Genomic DNA, 17767 nt, shown 5'->3' with positions numbered 1-17767 from the left:
AGCAGTGGTAAAGTGCCCAGAGTTCAAAAGCCAACAAAAACAGGTTAGAAAATATAGGAGGAAGGAGGCAAAAAGTTTGGGGATGACCCTGTCAGAAATCCAGGTCCAACAACCATTCAGAAGACTGCAATTGGATTTCATTGAGATGCCTGCATGCGGTGGACTGAAGTACGTGTTGGTGATTGTGTGTGTGTTTAGTCATTGGATTGACACGTAGAAATGATAGTCTCACAGTTGCAAAACTACTCCTTAGAGAACTGATACCAAGGTTCGGATTCCCAAATCTCTTTAGAATCAGATAGGGGAACGCACTTCAATAACGAAGTGATTAAGCTCTTATGTGCAGCACTGAACATTGAACAGAAGCTCCACTTAGGTATTCATCCAGAGGCATCAGGATTGGTAGAGCAAATGAATGGTACCCTGAAATCAAGAATTGCCAAAATGAGCGCTGCCACAAATCTGAAATGGACGGAAGCATTGCCTTTAGTGTTGATGTCAATGAGAAATGTACCTGACAGGAAGACAGGATTGTCCCCATACGAGATTCTTATGGGGAGAGCAATGAGACTGCCAGCAATACCAGTCAATGCTCTTGTCGATATTACAGATGATATGGTGTTGGACTACTGCAAGGGTCTAGCTGATGTGGCTCGATCTTTTTCTCAGCAGGTACAAGCCGTTACCCTTCTACCTATCCATGACCCAAGTCACAACCTGAGAGCCGGAGACTTGACCGTGATCAAAAAGCATGTGTGAAAAACTTGCCTAGAGCCACATTGGAGAGGTCCATACCAGGTGGTGCTGACAACTACCACAGCTGTGAAGTGTGCAGGATTGCCTAACTGGATATATGCAAGCCATACAAAGAAGGTGGTTAGTCCTCAGGATCATGAAGAAGTGTTGCTGAGAATGCCAGCAGCAGCAAAACGAATAATTCTACCTGAACCAGAGCCAGAACAGGTTGAGCTGGAAGTGGACCCAGAACTGGTGGAAGAAGGATCAATCTCCCCAGTGAGAGATGAAGGTGTGGAAAATCAAGAGGCAGAACAAGAAATCAATGCAGCAGAAGTGACAAGAGATCTATGCACAGGAGAGGTTCTCACAAAAACAAAGAGCACTGAAATGCAAGGAGATCAAGTGCCAGAGCCTGAGGGGGAAAGAGTTGAGGCAGGTCAAAGCAAAAATGATCTGACTCCTCCCGAACCCGTTGCAGGTCCATCAAGAGAAGGCAAGTCAGACAAAGTGAAAGAGAAAAGTCAGATCTTGAAGAGATTGTTGACAGAAGGAGTAAGAAAAGGAGATCACTGGCCTGAGTCTCAAATAGGCAAGAAAAATGACTTGGTAATAAATGAAATAATAGAGGAAGAACTAGACACCACAAAGAAAGATGAATTGAGCGATTGTGAACTGACAGGAGAAAGGAGGTTAAAAAGAAAGAGAGTCGCAAGTCAAAAATACGCGGGACCAGAGTGGGCATACGCCACAACAAGTGATTGGCAGAACAAGCTTATGTCCTTTTGTTTTGATAGAGAAGTTCCAAATCAGTATTTTGATGCAACTTGAAGGAGAAAATCAGATAGACTGTGTTGTTGAACAAAGAAAAGAAATTGAGATTACTGATTCTACCAGAAAAGACATTGGTAGCCGGATATGACACTTAGAAACCTGGAGATGACCAGCTGCTAACCGATTTTGACAAAGGAAGTAAAAGGATCCTGTTGTGCTGAGTTGAAGCGTGAAGAAAGAAGTATATTTTTTGATTTTTGATTTTTGTGTTGCACATTAATGAAGGGTTAAAATCCACTTTCTGATTCTTTACAGATCATGGCTAGTTTAGATAATAATGTTAGGCATATTAGGTATTGTAGATATTTGAGTGTAGGAATGGCGATTGTGTGTGGAATATTGTTTATAATAATGATTGTGGGATTGTCAATTCATGAGATGAGAGGTAAAAGTTACACCTGTTCATGAGACTACTACACTAACAGCTATAGAGAAGTTTAAATTAGATGAGCAATATTTGCATGATTATACTAACGCAAAGGGGGAGCTGTCTTCTAACGTCTTTTATCATTTGAGTGAGTATGTGGAAATGATGGATGCAAAGGATTGTCTTGTGTGTACGCAAATACCTTCCTCTGTGGAAGAAGGGGTCACTTATCATAGTCTACCTTTGACAAACGGTATAACTTGTAGTCTGTTACTAACTCGATTCTATAATCAGGAATATATTCAGTATTTTTATTCTAATTACTACCTAGTATTTTCCTTTGTTCCTATAATTAGATATTTAAGTAAGGTAGCTAAAGATCATGATATAGTATTACTTAGAGGATTCTTTCAGCCTACACTAACCTTTGGCGCAGCTTATGTGCATCATAACAATTTGACTTGCTTATTAACACCTATGGAAAAGAGCTTCATTGGGCATACTGATAACAGGAGAAAAGCACTAAAAGAAAAACTAGAAAAAGGATTAGAGAAAGGGACTTACAAAAATGATTATGCTTATACTGCCATTAAAACACAAGGGAAATTAGCTTTAGATGCACTACATGTAGTGAAGTTTTGTATATATAGGCCAAAATCACGCACTGACACTTTATTTGTGGGAACAAGTGAATGTAGGCATGTGTTTTTGTATCAGAGTAAATGGACATTCATATTGAATGGTGCGGACCCTGTGATTCCTGGGATCTATTGCTTATTGGGATATAATGCTTATTACTGACTCCCTAAGGGATGGTATGGGACTTGTTACTTGGGAATAGTGTTTCTTAAGATTTATCAAATAGATGATTTGAAGAAAATACCGAAAATGACTGAGTTATACCGAATGAGACAAAGGAGAGAAACAGCCTCTGCAATAGTGGGGGATAATTTTGGAGCAGTAATTCCTTCAGTAGGAGTTGTATTAAACGCAAACAAGATTCGAAAGCGGTCAACAATAGTAGATAATATGTTAACTCATTTTACAGGAGCTATACTTTTACTAAACACTGAATTAGCTGCGGATAGAGCTATGACGCTTCAAAATAGGCTTGCTTTAGACATAATATTGGCGAAAGACGGAGGAGTCTGCAAAATGATTAATGAGAGGCACTGTTGCTCATATATACCTGCAAATGAGAAAGAAAGAAAAGATTTGCTTACTAATTTAACTAATGCAAGTAAGGATTTGAAAGAGCTGAAAGAACCAGGAGTTTGGGAAAAGGTTGGAAACGGATTTGTCACAATAGGCAATTGGTTTAGTCAAATTTGGGGTGGGATATTGTGGAAAATTGTTCAAGGAATATTGATTGTGCTCATTGCTATATTAGGATTATGGGGGGGCATGACAATTATGGCACAGAAGTCAACTAAAAAGAGTTAAAAACAACCAGAGGAGGGAAGAACCACCCAAAAGAAGAATCTATAGGGAAAATAAAAACAGAAGAGATCAAAATGTAACTGAGAGCAATTTGTAATGAATGACAAAAGAGAGGTGTGATGACATATTTAGTCATCAGAGGAGGGACTGTTGCAGCAGGTATGCTAATATGAGAATACTCTAATGATTTGCACATACATTCTAATGAGAAATAATGAAAATTTAAACTAATAAATGAAAGTAACGTGTAATGTGCAAAATGTGCCCACGGGGAGTGGTCACCATCTGTGTTAACAGTACTAAAATAATGTGAGATTTATAGAGTTATGTATTAATATGTCATAATTGATAGTATAACCTATGTTTTATGATACTTCGTATCCTTAACTTAGCCAAACTGGTCGGCGCTGGGCCTTGATTGCTTAACCGAGGAGACACGATGAGCTGCTGAGGACTGGAACTGGAGAATAGAGCCCTTGAACTGTACAGAGTTCAAAATGAGCTCTGCTAGAAAATCTGCAAACTCACCGGTAGGCAGGAGACGATCAGAACAAATTGATACAATTATGTGTAGAATAGGCTAAATGTACTTTCCCAGGACTTGAACAATGGAATCACTGACTAAGAGCAGTGGGCAACAATTTTGTTACCTGAAGAGTCGGATGATTTTCTCACATCAACAGAAGGACCAATCATGTTAATGGAACTTGATGCCTGAAATAACGCAGACAAGTGGTAAACAAAAACTATAGGTTAGAGTCATAACCCCTAATAAGGTTAACCAATTAGCAATTTGTTGGACGGACTGAGAGACCCTAATAAAAGGTCATGACACGAGAAGAGAAATCAGAGTGGAGAGGCAAAAGTTGATGACGTCAGGAGACGCTGTCCGAAGTGCTGAGAATTGGGCTTGCTCCCTGTGAGCCAGAGCCTTGCTGATGACTGATGACCTGGAGACGAAGACTGACTCATTGCTGATCTACCCTTAATAGGTAGCTATAACTTGACTGACAAATGTGTGCTTTTTCCTTCTAGGTACCAACTGCACTGCTTAGAAATGTTTTTCTCTTTTAGTTGGATTTTTCCAAATTATTGGTTTTGACTAAATTGCTTTTCGCATGAAGATGCTAATCTGAGACAGGTAGGCTGACCAGGGCGACTAAATGGTGACTTTGACTTAAGACTGACTGACTCGCATTGCTAAATTATTCAATGTTCATGAATTTGCCAAGCCTAGATTAATGCTGAATTGCTCATTAATAAAATCTTGATGAATTATTGCTCATGATGCTAATAAAGTTTGATTAATCATGGATTCATTGAATAAAGGTTTTTGATTAGAATTGTAATTAATAGGGACTAAAACGAACTAACCTTCTTGTGAGTGATGGTATTTTATTATTAGACTAGTTTTTTGTATTATATGTTCGGTTGGAATTGTTGTTGATGTTTTCCACTGGTCACCACTTGGCTAGGATACTCTATGCGATCCAAAAGATTCATCGACCTATACGCGTCCCCTTGTAAGTTTACTTACTAAGGACAAGGCGCACTAACAGTTGGAAGACCTAAATGAAAATCAATAATTTCAAGGTTACTATTAATACAGTAAGTGAAAGGTTTTATGGAAAAGTAATATTCGTCTCTTGCGCACAAAGTAGTCCACTCACATACTTCATTTACACAGATTCACCATCTTCCTTTCGACCTGAGTTTGTGGGTTTGACTCATTTGACTCAATCACAGCTATCGTCCTCTCTAAACTATTCTCCTTACATAACCATTTTTTCTTAATAAAACAATCCTTGAACCATTATCACTCAAATGTCAAAATCTGTTCTGTATCAACAAACAAAAACATGGGGTCCTTTGAAATTGTAAACTCTTTCCATATATGCATTCTTGGTGTGTTTTCCTCAATATCAAAGCATATAGGTTGGCCTTGACCGTGAAACGGAGTATCCTTTGGGCCACTAACTCAGCCCTTCCTAATTCAGCCAGAAAACACCAGAGTAATGAGCCAGGGAACTGCGTCCTAAATCAATTCAAATATCTAACTGGGACTATCATTTTATAGGGCAAACATTGAAAGAACTCTATAGTATACCTCCCAGTTGATTTTGTACCAATAAAGTCCAGCAGTCAAGACTGTTGCTACAATCTGGCCCACTATCAATATGCTTCCCCCCTTCATCATCATGCTAAAGAGTATCTGGTTCGGTTGTCTGCAAGATGCCAACAGCCAAAATGTGTAACTGACCACTTCTGCAAACTGGGGAATAATCTGCTTAATATGGGAATTGATAAAGGCAAGCACATATAAAGTCTGGCTGCAATAAAATTTAAAAATAAAATAGTTATCTTTTGCATTTGAAATAAATGTCGGGCATAAATGGACTTCCTTGTCAATATTCAAATGGCACCCTTCACCGTTCATTACTTGCAAGCTTCTGGGAAGAAACTCTCTACTTTGGTCGTTTGTCTTTCATATGTGTAAATGAAGCCAGGTATCTTGTCATTTTAAAATCACTATGTTTACTATTATTTGATGCAGGATCGGTTTTAATGGCTTAGGAGCCGGTGGTAACCCACTACCAATTCCCTTGTACAGATTTCCTTTACTACTGCGTCTTTTTTTCCAGTTTCTTCACTGTCCTCTTTGTAGCAGTACCTTTAACCCCCTAAGTGAAACATAGTTCATCTCATGATTCTTCACCCATTCAGGACTACATAATTATCTCCTCCCAATGCGACAACTGTATTGTGCTGCACTCAAGTAGGTCCGGTGAAACACATGCGAGTGAAACGTATTCTAGGATCGTTAAACTAACAGCACCGCACTCTTGTAGGGGGAAGTTGCAGAAGGCAGGTCCTCCCGTTAATAATCACAAAAATATACATATTGCAATTGGAAAACCTGACCGCAAATTGGAGATGGGGGTCGCCATACTGGAGTCAGCTACAACGAATCAGTCGTCTTTTGAGTCCGCCCACGCTGCTAGCAACATTTTCTAAGAAGACTGTGGGATGACGTGCATCCATGGTAACCATAATAAAATGAAACAATCTCCAAGGGCAGAAGAGGAACGGGAGAGACCAGCCTCCAATAAATTGATAAGACATTTTAATGTTGCAACACACAGTACTGAACTTTTTGTGAAGCCATCGGAAAAACAAACGTAACTCACAGCACACGCATCTGCTTGTACTAGCATCAGTGATGGAAATACAATTAGGGCACTGACTGACTCGGAGGACTAAGCGTGTTTTCCTTCTGAATATCAAATACCGTATAGTGTTTAACGTTAACCTGTGGGGATCACCAGTGGTTGACTCATCCACCACATTCTTTTTCTTCTTTCTCAGACGCATGCAAGCTTTGGGAATGAATAATCCCAGCGATCAAAACTGATATTATTGGTGACCTTACCTATTTTTACACCAACAATGAAATGATGCATGACTTGTAATATACAGACCAGTATTTACCTTGTCTTTGTCTTTTTCAGCGTCTTTGTAAAAGTTGAACAAATGCCCATCAAGACTGTATGCCACTTTGAACCCTCTGATGTACTCCGCAGTGCCTACTCGACTCGCCCCCTGGGTTAGAATGCCAGAGATCCGCATCTTCCGCAGTAGATTGACCTGTGTCAAAACCAATAATGAATACAGTTAGTGTGGGATAAATAGTAGCCTCAGTGATCTACAAAGGCAGCACAATGGAAAGTGTGAGCAAATTCTTCTGGTGACCTATATGATATCCATGTGTCCTGAACTAAATGTCTGGAATGCAGCTTTGCTCATGCTAAGGTATAGAAAACATTAAGGTTTTTCTCTTCTTAAACCGGTGCTCTGTAAGCTCTAATTTGCATCTGGTAACAAATCAAGTCACTATCAACAATCCTAAATCTTCCTACTCATGTGCGCAAACTAGAAGCTGTCACTGCTTTAGGATACTTGATGGAAATTCCACTGACTAGTTACAAATGGCATCTGTTGGATCCACTGTGAAATGGTTTTAGGCATTGAACCGTACATGTCAATCGAAAAAGGACAATATTATTTATTAAATAAATTACCAACTGACACAAATTTCACGACTAGACAGTGATATGTTGGTTTGTAAAGAACAACAATGTTGCTGTTAATGGAATCCCTGTTGACACCATACTGATTCGCGGCATCATAAATGTTGATTGGGCTGTCTGTACTCAAGTGACGCTAGTGTTCAAGCATGGGGTTTTCAGCAGAGGTTGGGCCAAGATTACAGTGAAATTGCTTTGTGGGTGTGGTGAACAATGATCAAATAGATTCTTCGACTGGGACCAGTTTTCAGCTTGCCAAAAGATGTTAATTGGACTAGGATTAAAGTCAGAATTCTCATTTGATTGGAGTGATACATTTGATCATGTAGCACCTGGTTAGCTGTGGCAATGTTTGAAACTCCTTCAGCTTTGTTGTTTGATTTCAAACTGGTAATTTAGTCACTATGGCGGACTTGATCAGGCTTAGATACTTGCCTAGAATGTGCCACTACATGTGGTCAGAGTTATCAACTATGATTTTAGTGAGAACTATCTTGGTATTACATCTAATTGATTGCTCTACTTGATGTGGTTGTGAACTCATGGGGGCCTAATTGCTTGTGGCTGATAAAGGAACAGAAGATGCTGTCAGGTCAGTTGGTGTTGGAGAGGGAAGATGGTTGTTGTTCTGATCAGTTGGAATACTTTGGATGTGAATATGCTTCCGACATGACTGAAGGCACTTCAACTCCTGGATTTAGTTTACAGGTACTCTCTTGACATGCTCAGAGGTTATTGCCATTTAGGTGTTTGAAACTGATTGTGTCATATCCTTTTCCTCAGGCCATGCATTAATGACTTGGCCCCTACAAGCTTACAGTAATTAGAAGCTTTGTTCCATTTCATGTTGTGTAGTTTTTTTAATACGTTATACATGTGTTGCTTGGGCCCTGTCTTCTTTTCGAGAGCACAAGCTGTGAGTGGATCACATGTGCTTGTCTTACTCTCTAAAATTTCATTGGTAGGGCTGCCAGTGGCTGGTCCAGGGGAAAGACCACCCCTGATCTGAGGCATAAGCTATCTCAGATCCATTCTTAGTTGGCTTACAACCTTCGGTCTTGGCATCTCCTAACCTCCTTCTGTTTAAGTATGTTAGGCCTCTTATTTTTTAGAATTAGACTCTTTTTCAAATCTATTAGAATTGAGTGAATTATTTTAGGACTGTCACCTAATGTTGGAATGATTGCTTAGCAGTTACAAGGCTTGTTTGGCATAGGTCTGGACTTTAGTGAATCTAATAGTGCTCCCGACATCACTCGCATTCTCCTGTTGATTGTTGCAATGCCAGTTGATATTATACGCATGTCCATACTTTGATTGTCTTTTTTTATCGTCTGGGAAGTTAGCGTTTCAGCTACAATGTCTAAAGTCCTGCACATCGTTCCATGATGGCAAGAATCAGCTTTGCTAGGGCAGGTGGGGGGCCTGCACCGGTATGGCTTATTTTTGGTTACTTATGCCCAGGTTTGACAGTTAAGTGTTTGAATGGGTCGTACACTCACAGAACTAGGCACAACTGGACACCACTAAACAGACGCAAGAAGCAACTACAATCAAATGAAATGTCCTCTGACGTAATTCATCATATAGTAAAAATCCCACAAGAAATAAACTGGACCCAGAGGATACATGGTGTCTCTGAGTAAATGGGATTTATGCTGGAAAGGGGAATCTGTGCGGGCCATCATGAAGAATTCTATCTCCGGCAGAAGCTGCATCTGAGCTCGAGGATTCCTTTGGTTACAAATATAACTGTTGCAGCTATCTCCTAGGGTGTGGACGGATTAAAGTGTATGAGCAGGTGGCCCTGACAAAGAACTGTGCTGCTTGGACAACAGACAGTCCCTCCTTGCTGGAATTCGAGCTTGTTGGCTCATGCCAAGCTGTGAAACAGTACTGTTACAATCCCATTTTCATGTGAAGCATAAAGCGATCACAGCCGTGGCTTTGTAACTGGTCACACTGAAGTGGGGGCGTCATTATTGCGCATATGTTTTTGAAGCTGTCAATATTGAGACACTTAAGAATAGAACTTCCAATGAAGTCTTTGTTCTCTAAGTAACACTGCAAAACCGCACGTGTTTTCAACTCACACGTGTGGTGGATGAAAATCAGCTAAACCCCTGTGTGCATGGACTGCACTTAGTGCCCGTGGGTAGCAGTTGCCGTCACTGGTTTGCCCTCTCTTACCAAGTCTCAGGATTCAAGAAGCAAGAGGTCTGGCTTGTAATTAATGTCGTTAGTACTGACTGTTGGAATGGTCGATGACGCTGGTGAAACTTAAAGAATACTGTGTTATAATTTAACAAAATATACATAATACGCAGGAATTAAAATAAACGCACTGCCAGTCTTTTGGGAATAAATGAAGTACCCTATAATAGGGCAGGGAGCCGGCACAGTGTTATCTCCATCTCTCTGGACACCGATGACAAGGTAATACCCAAGTCACCAGCGCTTGTCCTCTGAATCTTAGATGGAAAGTATGAACATGACCTCCTGTGATTCAAACACGTTTTCCGGTGATGTGCAGATCTCTACTGTGAAACCATTAGTCAACTGAATGACACTGCCCACAGTTCTTGTGATAAAGTGCTGTCTATAATATGTTATGCAGTTCTTTGTTATGCTAGTATGATTTATACTATGTTGTGCAGTGTGCGTCTGTGGTATCTTATGTTGTATTGTTTTGTTCTGTGTTATGTTAGGGTCCATTAATGTGTTGTGTTGTATTATGCTGATGTATGTTGTGTAATGCTGTGTTAGATTGCGTGTGTTACGTTATGCTATGTTCGGGTGTAATATGTACCTCTGTGGTATGTTATGTTATGTTGGTACGTTGTGTTGTACTCTCTCATGGTGTATTCTGGTGCATTGGGTTAGTTGTGCCATTGTGTCAGTCAAGTGAATACATCAACAAAAAACCCTTAACTCTCGACTACAAGCTGCACTTCAAGTTATAGCGACAGTTTAACAAAAGTACTACTTTTAGTATTTCCCATCACCAAAACCTAGTGGGAACACAAATGGGACGATGCAATCAGCCTAAAAAAACAAAGATCTTCATGGACAAACCAAACAACCAATGGCACAAGAATAAAAAACACATAAAAGCCAATAGCTGATGTGAGATGACCCAAAAGCCCACTCTCTCTATAATCATCGTCATACTTTAATAAACTGTGTTGTAAACTCTGACATCTTTACACATTTTGTTTTCTTTAAAAAATATGAGGCTCTTTTATGTGACAAAGTCCACAACTAGGGCTGGACAGGCCTTTTATTCTACCAGGCGTTTCTTCGCTGAGCTGAGGCCCTTGAAAGCCGGTTTTGAAAGCTCAGGGCCACTCCTGGTGCATGTGTAACTTTCTCCAGGTTCTGAGGTTAAATGAGGCAGGCACAAGAAGGCTTCAAAAGAGACAGAGAAAGAGAGGGAGGTGGGAGAAGGTAGAGAAAAAGCAATCAGAGAGAGAGGACGGATACAGAGAAGGAATAGTTGGAAAGAGAGCGACAGTGCAAGAATACAAAGCGAGCATGGCTGGTTTTAGTATTTTTGCCAGGGCTGCTCAGTCCGGCCCTGTCCATAACCCACTATGAAAAATGCCATCTCTATAGTTCTGAAGACTTCAGACCATAAATGGTACATTATCAGCGATTTCATTCCTGACTCTGCTTATATATAAATACCAAGTTAAACTTGTCTAAATTGTAATTTAGTTATCTTGGATTAGTACACATACTTTAGGCAAGAAGACATTCTTACCTCTGAAACCAACTCCTCAGCAACAATGGTATTTATATGTCTTTAATTTTTTGTGGACTCCCTAAGTTTCACTGATTGGTCACACTCAGGCCCTCATTAGGACTTTGGCAGGCGGAAAAGGCCGACTGCCAAGCTCCTGCAGGTCAGGAGGCTGTCAGTGCGGTCTCCTTCCTGCTGGCCCTACTTTGAGTTCCCACCCGCTGGCCCAGCGGGAAAAGCACAGCAACATTGATGCCAGCTCATAATCTGGCCTTGGCAATGCCTTTGTGTGTCGGGTGCACGAGCACCTGTTGCGCAAATCACTTTCTGCTTTGTGATTTGAGCCAGTGATTTGCACAACGGACTGTCCTGGGGGCCCCCGCACTGCCCATTCCAAGCCCCCTCGGGCCCCCAGCACCCCGTCTCTATGCCATGTAAACGCTGGCAGAGAGAGGGGTCATAAGCAACGCTGCCCTGGCGGATTGGGACTTCCAGCAACGCCATGCCATCTGGCGGACAAAAAGTGCCGGTCCGACTGCAGCAAAAGCGTAATGTCACGGCCAGACCGCTGCTTTGGCGGCGGTCCGACTGCGACTGTGACCCTGGCGGTCTGGTGACTGCCAGGGTCATAATGAGGCCCCCAGACTCTAAAATCCTTATTTCTGTGAAAAAGTAACCTTATCAGACTTGTCCTTTAACATTTTGCAATAGAATGACTTCAATAACTTCAGAAGCTTCAAGAATGTGAAACTACAGGTTGGTCACATGAGATAGCATTGATCTGCTTCAAGCTTTTTGCCTCATTTAAACATAATTGGTTCTGCAGAGAAGATCTCTGCTGTGACAATCCTAATGCTCAAATTTTTTGAAAGATAGCACAGTATCTCCATCCTTTGAAGTAAAATGTGGAACTCACAGCCAGAGGCTTTATTCTTTGAACCAACACACCTCAAATTCAGTAAGGATTAGTAGACCTCCTTGAGGACATGTGCAATCTCGGACTCACTGAGGGAATAGAAGGCCCCACACAAGCCTCCATACTCCTACTGGAATTCATCTTCACCAGCTGTAGCAACACCACAGTAGACGAACCCACACCAATCACCCAGTCTAACCACACCCTCGCCAACTTCAGCATACCCATCCCAAACTACTGAAGAAACACGATCATCAAATCTTCATGACGGGACTGGAACGCGATTTCAGAAGTATCCTGCTCTTCCAAACTCCTACACCATCAGCCTTGACACAACAACAATCTCCACAAATCCAACTCCAATGCCTGCATCACCACCTGTGCAGGTTCCCTAGTTCTCTCAAAACCGACAAAACAAAGAGAACCAGAACGCAAGCAAGCTGGTATATAGAAGAGCCCAGGCTCACCAAATGCCACTGCAAACCACTTGAACGCAGATGGAGACAACATCAGAACAACAATGACAAGAGCACCTACAAATCTACTAGCAATTCAGACTCACCAAATGCTTCACGCTTGCCAACCACATCAAAAGCAGCACTAATAGCACCAAGGAAATCTTTGTCATAGTGAAAAGACGTAACCTCTCCAGCAGCAAGCTCCACCAAGGTAGCCCTCTCTCAGGACCTCAGCGTCCTACTCCCTATTCTTCAGCAACAAGATAACTTCACCTATGGAAACCTCAAGCCCCAACCGGGCCCTCCTCCACCATCACCCAGAGGGCCTAAATCAATACCTAGCCCACCAGACCAATCAAGATATCACAACAACCATTCAGTCCACACATTCCAGAGTATTCTTGGACACCTGTGCTCACCACATCTTCATAAAAGGACTGACCCCTATCAGTGTAGCCCTCACACCAGTCCTGAACAAATAAATCACCACAGCCACTTTCTTGGACACCTTGAAGCACAGTACTCCCCCTCCCCTCAAGAAACCCTCAGCAGACCCAAATATACTAGCCAAGTATGAGCCTATCTCCCCGCTACCCTAATCATCAAATGCCATGGAAAAGATGACAAAGAAACACCACTCAATTTGGATTTAGGCTCAACCACAGTACAGGGATGGTCCTCATTGCTGCCAAGGACAACATACAGATGGTAATGGACACAGGTGATAACACAGCCCTCAATCTACTGGATCTTTCTGCAGACTTCGACATCGTCTCCCACCCCATCCTTATCCAACAACTGCACGAAGTCGGCATTAAAGGTCCGCACTTTACTGAACTTGCTCCTCCTTTACAGGCCGCACCACGGAAGTCAGCCTAAGACACATTCAACTTCATCTGTGAAGTTTCACAAGGATCCTTCCTCATCCCCACTGTGTTCAACATCTCCATGACCCCACTTTCCAGCATCTTCTGTGCCCACAGATTTAATATCATATCCTATGCTGATGACACCCAGCTCACACTCTCCCTCTCCAACAAGACCCCAACCACCAGAGCCAATTTATCCCCCTGGAGGACCTGGAGGACCCGTACGACCGAAGATGCCAGATAAATGAAAACCACCTGCCTCAAGCTCAACAGAGACAAGACGGAAGTAGTAATCTTCAGCAAAGACACCTCGCTTTGGTATTCCACCCGGTGGCCTGCCAAATTAAAACCCACATCCCTTTTGCAACCTACACAAAAAAAACTCAGAATAGTAATTGACAGCCAACTAACCATGACCAGCCAAGTGAATGCAGTCTCTGTCTTCTACTTCAACACACTCAAGATGCTGAAAAGGATCTTTAAATGGCTCCACCAATACTTGCAGAACCGTCACCAGAGACCTCATCACCAGCAAGCTAGACTTCAGCAATGCACTCTATGATGGAATCAGTGCTGAAATGAACAGAAACTCCAGAGCATACAAAACTCTGAGGCCAGGCTCACCCTCAACCTCCCACCCTGCTGTCACATCAGCACGCACCTGAAAGAGCTCCACTGGCTCCCAGTCTACAAACAAGCACTTTTCAAAGTCCTCACGCACTTAGACAACATTGGCCCCATGTACCGCAAAAACTGAATAAACTTCCACAAACCTTCTGGACACCTCAGCTCAACTCATATTCGCACACACTCTGCATAGGCAGAACCAGGCATGGCAGTTGTGCATTCTCCTAACTTCTCCTAAAGCCTGGAATAACCTGCCCCTGCACATTAGAGACTCCTCCTTAGTTCTTGAATTCCGCAAGAAACTGAAAAACTGGCTCTTCACCTAGCCATGACTGTAGTTTGACCTTGCCAGCTTCTGCTTTAGCACCAGGAAACCCTACATACAGAGTTTTGTGCTATACAAATAAACTTTACATGGATTGCTAGCCTGCTCCCCTCTCTCCTTTGGACCTCCTTGCTTGCTCAATCATTCTTCAAGTTCTGAGATCACTTCAGTGACATGCAGAGCATTACTAAGTTTTAAAAAAACGGACCCATGCATAGTGGCGGTATGTGATTTTATACGTGGAGTGACACATATAACACAAGCTGAAAGACATATACATTAATTAAAATGACCTTTAACTGTGTTATGTACAGTTCTTAATTTGTAAATAAAAACGTGCCGGTGCCCATAGCTCTCCTCTGAAATACGCGGCTGCTGCAATTAAATGTGAGAACACAGAAAACCTAGGCAGCATAATCCTAAAGCCATCTCGGGCCTCTTTAATCCATTTACAGCCACTTCCTGCTCCTTCAGCTCATTCTTGCAGATTTCCCTTTGTGATGCTTTTCCATCTTTCTTAACACTGTATTTCCCAAATGTGTCTTTAGCTCGCAGTATTTGCCTGATGCAGAAAAATAAACGCAGCCCTCAAAACTAAGTGCAGGTGCTACCCCTGCAACCACCGGCTCAAATTAAGCACTTGTTATGTACAAGTGTGGTGCTCTAACTGGCATCGTTATTTTATTGCTTTTGTCTCTGTAGTAATCTCAGTTTACTAATACATGGAGTTTTAGCCATTCAATCATATTCTGCTCTTATTTAATCCCATAGCTTTTGACTTCGTGTAATGCTTTTTTGAGCTTAAAACAATGTATCCACTCTCCAGTTGAAAAACAACACTTAAGATCGCCATTGCCCTAGAAAGAGTGAGTTCACACACAGCTCTCAAGCCCAAGAGGAAAAAAGTAAGCACATATTAGCAGTGCGACTGCTGGACACATGCATTACTGAAGGCACCTGAATCCATGGGCTCTTGTCATAGTTGCTGGACGTCCAGGCATTTACTATTCCTTGCTTGTTAAGTCTGGCGAGATCTGGACCCCAGCGCTGCAGACCTAGGAACCCATAGTGCACTGAAGAAGCTGATATCTGGGAATCTGCAATAGCTCCTCCTTCCATGCCCAGTGCAACAGCGCAGCCTAGGTGGAGAATTAGGAAGATAAACACAATATATGAGTTGACAGAAGGAGAGAAGATTGCTAACATCTACAAGGTTATAGTCACCACTAGGCCATGAACATGTACCGTATGTAACGAGCAAGGATTGACACCAACAATAAATGCACCACATAGCTAACAAAACTTCGTGTGGTTACAAATCACACCACAAGCCAAGAAACAGATAGCAATAGCATAATTGTGCTAAAAATATAATTGTATTACTTTAGAATGAAAAAAGACACATACATCACTTTAGTTAGTGGTAAAATGTTCTGTTCCAACCAATGAAAATAAACCAATTGTTCAACTAAATGATTATAACATTTTCTTGCCCAAATTACAAGCAACTGTCAATTTGGCATGCTAAAGCACTCTAGAAGGTGGCCCTCAAACTGTCCATGTTTATTTTGTAATCAATAATAGCTCTTGGCTACATTTGTGGTGCAGTGGCTTACATTTGTGATATAGTGGTCAGTACTGAATTACTTTTAAAAGTTAATTTACAATCCGACCTAGGATTTAAGGTAATAACAAGACAAGAGAATATGATTTTATAAGTGTTCATAGTCAAATTTATTTTAAAACATGGTAAAATAGTTCTTAAAAGGGGTGAAAAAAACTAGGAATAGAGCATGAAAGAAGTTAACAAAAATATTTTATCCTGGATATAAAGCAAAAGCAAAGTGTGCCCGTGTGCCTGATCTCATCTGCACCAAGCGCACATTGGCAAAGGAGGAAGGAGCCCCTTGCCACTCAGCAGTGAGTGACAGATCAACACCCTTTGGCGATTACTGGGGAGAGCCTGAGCTTCCCAAAAAAGTTGGAAAATGTCATAGACAAACCATTTAATCGTCTGTCAACCAATGGATGTGTTCTTCTCACTATCAGATGGGGGCGTCAAAGCAATACATGTTACACACAATAGGAATAAACTATCATTACAAAGGTTATTGACTACTGTGGGTTCGAGAAACAGTTGGAAGTGAAATCATGTGGAGCATTCAGTGGATTGTGATCCTATTTCTGTGAAATATTAAATTTAAGACTTTAGCTAAATTCAACAAAATAGAATCGTAATTGTATGCTTCTGCTGGGAGCATGCTTTACTCAACTAAAGGCCACATTCTAGGTTTTGCAGTAATCATAGGTGCAAACATGGCAACATAAATATTACTCATGCATGGATCATGTTCTACACTGGATGAATACTTTCAGAAAACATGATTAAGAGTAACGTGTGCTAAAAGTTCCCTTGCCCTGTTTTCCCAACAGCGTGACCACTATCATTTTTGCTTGCACTTCCTGCCAGAGAGGACTTTGTGATAATTGGTGCGTTAGGGCACAGGAGCGTCGCCCCCCCAGCTGCCATCGCTGCCAAAAAGGTGAAAAATAAAATGGTAATAAAATGCATTTATCACCATTTTATTTTTCCCTTTGCCCAGCCAGCTGTGTTTTGGGCGGGGCCACTGCTGCTTACTGGCAGCATGGGAGTGATGCATACATGCCACAGTTTACACAGCACATGTCATTTTGTGTTTGTGTGTAGAAGTGGGTGAGTGCATGTGTGCAGGTATGTGGACGTGTGTGCGAGTGTATCCTGGTGACAGGAATGCTTATTCCTGTCACCAGGGTTCAAACCTGCCAGCTTTTTCTGGTGGTGCGATCACCACAAAAATGCTGCCAGTCTCCCGCCTTATGATACCACTATCAGTATTATGCCATCCGCCGTGCTGGAGGTGCCCACCTCCAGCCCGGCAGAATGCGATAATGTGGCGGGACGGGTGGAGGCTTGGCTTCAGCCAAGCTAACAAACTCCTAATTTGGTGGTATTCACCACCGGCCCGTCGGCAGTGACATCGCCACAGTGTCCCTTTGGAGTCTTCGGACAGCCAGGGTCATGATGAGGGCTATGGTCCCATAAGTGATAGAAATGCTATTCCAAGTCTACCTTGCAGTTTGGAAGCAGTAGTTGAAGTAGCTGCATTTGCTGTCTCCGAAGAGGAGTGGGCATTTGCTGAAACGGCCATTTAAGTGCTGTTCCTAGACACTCAAGTGCCAATTCACACAACCATGCTAAAACATCAGGGTATACTCCTGTAGGATTCCTCCTACTTCTGGAGTAGATCTGCGACTTGTAATCATGGGTGTCTACAAGCATTAATGATTTTCAGGAGTGTTACTAATGGGCAAAGTTTTCCGATCCTGATT

At 41.9% G+C, this 17767-nt stretch overlaps 1 protein-coding gene across 2 annotated transcripts in view; it reads right to left on the bottom strand.

Moving 5' to 3' along the window:
• The window catches only part of MFGE8 (milk fat globule EGF and factor V/VIII domain containing), a 205150-nt gene that overhangs the window by 82684 nt on the left and 104699 nt on the right, over window positions 1-17767 (bottom strand). For both annotated transcript variants that reach the window (XM_069222710.1, XM_069222709.1), the window contains exons 5-6: window positions 15356-15537; window positions 6866-7021 (exon numbers count right to left, since the gene is read on the bottom strand). In XM_069222710.1, the coding sequence (XP_069078811.1) occupies window positions 6866-7021; window positions 15356-15537 (338 nt within the window). The remainder of the gene's footprint in view (window positions 1-6865; window positions 7022-15355; window positions 15538-17767) is intronic.

Source organism: Pleurodeles waltl, chromosome 3_1 (assembly GCF_031143425.1).
Source record: "Pleurodeles waltl isolate 20211129_DDA chromosome 3_1, aPleWal1.hap1.20221129, whole genome shotgun sequence".
Lineage (NCBI taxonomy): Eukaryota > Metazoa > Chordata > Amphibia > Caudata > Salamandridae > Pleurodeles > Pleurodeles waltl.
Note: the sequence above shows the minus strand (reverse complement) of the source record. Positions and strands in the feature narration are given on the sequence as shown.